Source organism: Hippoglossus stenolepis, chromosome 11 (assembly GCF_022539355.2).
Source record: "Hippoglossus stenolepis isolate QCI-W04-F060 chromosome 11, HSTE1.2, whole genome shotgun sequence".
Classification (NCBI taxonomy): Eukaryota; Metazoa; Chordata; class Actinopteri; order Pleuronectiformes; family Pleuronectidae; genus Hippoglossus; species Hippoglossus stenolepis.
Genome location: NC_061493.1, coordinates 2,452,231 through 2,454,523, shown reverse-complemented (window position 1 = coordinate 2,454,523; position 2,293 = coordinate 2,452,231). Strand labels below are relative to the sequence as shown.

Below are 2,293 nucleotides of genomic sequence, written 5' to 3'. Positions count from 1 at the left end.
GAGAAACTCGCACAGCTGATTGGCTACAACCTTTTCAAGGATTTTAGACAGGAAGGGGAGCTGATATGCTTTATGTGAAGCAGAGTGTTTTGGTGTCAGCAGAAAGACTTCTCTTAGAAAACTTTACAGTGGTGCCACTCTCTCCATTCCAACTGATTTTCTGTTAGACATGCAATGTTAACAATGTATCATCAGATATACCCTGAAAATGATATCACTGATTACACTCATTATAGCATTCTTACTTATATAGGGCACATTTATTCAAGCTACAATTTATGATTCTATAATTATCGATCGTGGTCCACCACGTAAAGATCACAGTTTTGTCATTTACATGTGAAAGCCTCCCCTAGACCTAGGAGCAGGGGGTCAACTGCCAAGCTTCTCAGGCTTTTTAAACTGCCCGAAACTGGAACCCCACGTCAATTCCTGGCAGTTTTCTGTGCTGCCTGCAGATTCCTGTGAACAGTCTTTAACCTGAACTTCCACAGAAATTGACAGGGGCATTAAAAACCTTCTTTTCGTGCAGTGATGTGTGTAAAATGATCACAGGGCATTCACAAACTTGGGTGGGTTGTTTCATCTAATCTATGAATTATATACCTTATTAGTGGTACATGAGCTTTTAGATTGCTTTTATTTGATTGTGAGACTACTGCTGTTTCCCCATTTCATTGAATAGAAATGCTATTTGATTTCTGGTACTTAAACCTTGAATTAATAAAACAAATGAATTTCAAAGGTAATATTTATATCAAAAACAAGATCCAGAGGATCCAGATGGAATGAGGCGAGGCTGTGCTGCAGGCTGTAGCCCTGCATGTGATCTTGCTGGATGATGTGAAGCTTCTCTAGCTGACTCTGAGACACAGCCTTCAGATAGTCCCTGTGCACAGGGTTGTTCTTCAGCCTCTCAGCAGCCAGGCTGTAGTTTGGAGGTTGAGGAGAGGAGACATCAAGGGTTCAAACACTGGCGGGAACAGTTTAAAGGATTGGATAAACCTTCTATAGGGTAATTACTGACCCCCGTTCCTCCCACTTTGTGAATATTTAGTTTCCTATTGAAGATGATAGAAACAGGGGGCCTCAATGATGGAAGTCTTCCTGTCAGTTAATTTGTTGTAATTTGATCAAGCACCATCTTAATACTAGCTCAAATTATTTTTTTATGCAGGTGGTCCTGACGGTATAAAACCTCCTAAATGCACTTAACGTGTGGTCTTATTGGTTCATATTCCCACTAATCTACAGTCAGTTAAATTGCAAAATACTAAATCTGGAGCCTTCAGGGTCCCTGGGATTTTTGAGTCTAATGCTGGTAATAATATGTAATAACAATAATATGTTTTGCTAGATAACACTGTGTGATTGCTGTAGTTTAAGTGTAAGTTGCAACATTAACATCTTCTTTTACCTGAATACTTTGAGAAGTTCTGTAAAGGTATTATTCTCTTTTGTATCGTTCTGTTTTCCGTGTGTTGATAAATTAAAACTATGGAGGCAGGAGAGAACTTCACTCCACATAGCTTTGCCTTGTAAAGCATCCTCTGTTTATGTCTCCTAAAAACTTGGTTTCCACTGTATTTTAACCAAATCAAAAATGCATTTTAACCATAACTAGAAAAGTCCTCCCTAGAAATTTTGAATGTGTGCAGCGTGCTTCCTCCCGGGTCCCTGGCCCGCTTGAAAAAGGTGAACTCTTTCACCTTTGAAACTGTCTAAGACATCAGAGATTCCTTTGATCAATGATTACTGACACTGTCGCAGTTTTTCGCAATTTATGAGCGAACCCTTTGGCGAAAGTCTTAGAATAGACAGATCCACCTACACTCTAGCAAAGCCCTCGAACACCAGTGATTGTTCAAAAACAATAAGCCCTATTTCTGAAATAAAAACACTGAGAATCCGTACACTTTGCCGAACGCACAGACATCTTTTTGTATTGGTTAGAGTTCATAATGCAGTTCAGAGCTGTGCATGACAGTAAGAGAAATTGGTTTTTCAAACAGTAAGGTATCTGGGTATCAGTGTTTATGTTGGGACGTCCTGTGTGGGTTTATCTGTACAGTGATTCATAAGTTACTGTGAGAGGTTGTGGTTCATTCAAACCTGGAAGAGTCAATCTCTCAAACATATATAGTCAATTCACCCAATATGATAATTGAGTATTTAACAATAAAAACTATTCTCTCTCAGTCCACTTTTTTGTTTCATCTACCTCCTGAGAGACGTTTCATTGTGTTTCCAGCGTCCTGCTGGTTAAATCTCTTTCAGCTTCATCTGCCCGGAT

At 39.4% G+C, this 2,293-nt stretch overlaps 1 protein-coding gene across 1 annotated transcript; it reads right to left on the bottom strand.

Annotated features, from left to right (window-relative positions):
- Positions 1 to 372: 372 nt before the first annotated feature.
- Positions 373 to 1,547, bottom strand: LOC118117299 (centrosomal protein of 19 kDa-like). Its single transcript, XM_047342135.1, has 4 exons — positions 1,418 to 1,547; positions 1,189 to 1,198; positions 766 to 928; positions 373 to 480 (listed from the first exon to the last, which is right to left on the bottom strand). Exons 1-4 carry the CDS (start codon positions 1,545 to 1,547, stop codon positions 373 to 375), a joined length of 411 nt encoding a protein of 136 aa, XP_047198091.1.
- Between the last annotated feature and the right edge of the window lie 746 nt (positions 1,548 to 2,293).

Bases quoted from the DNA above. Each gene is read 5' to 3' on its own strand.
- LOC118117299 (XM_047342135.1), bottom strand. From the start codon at position 1,547: ATGCTTTACAAGGCAAAGCTATGTGGAGTGAAGTTCTCTCCTGCCTCC. The intron at 481-765 runs GTTTTTGATATA...GTGGAAGTTCAG, and splicing joins ATCTGGATCCTCTGGATCTT to GTTAAAGACTGTTCACAGGA.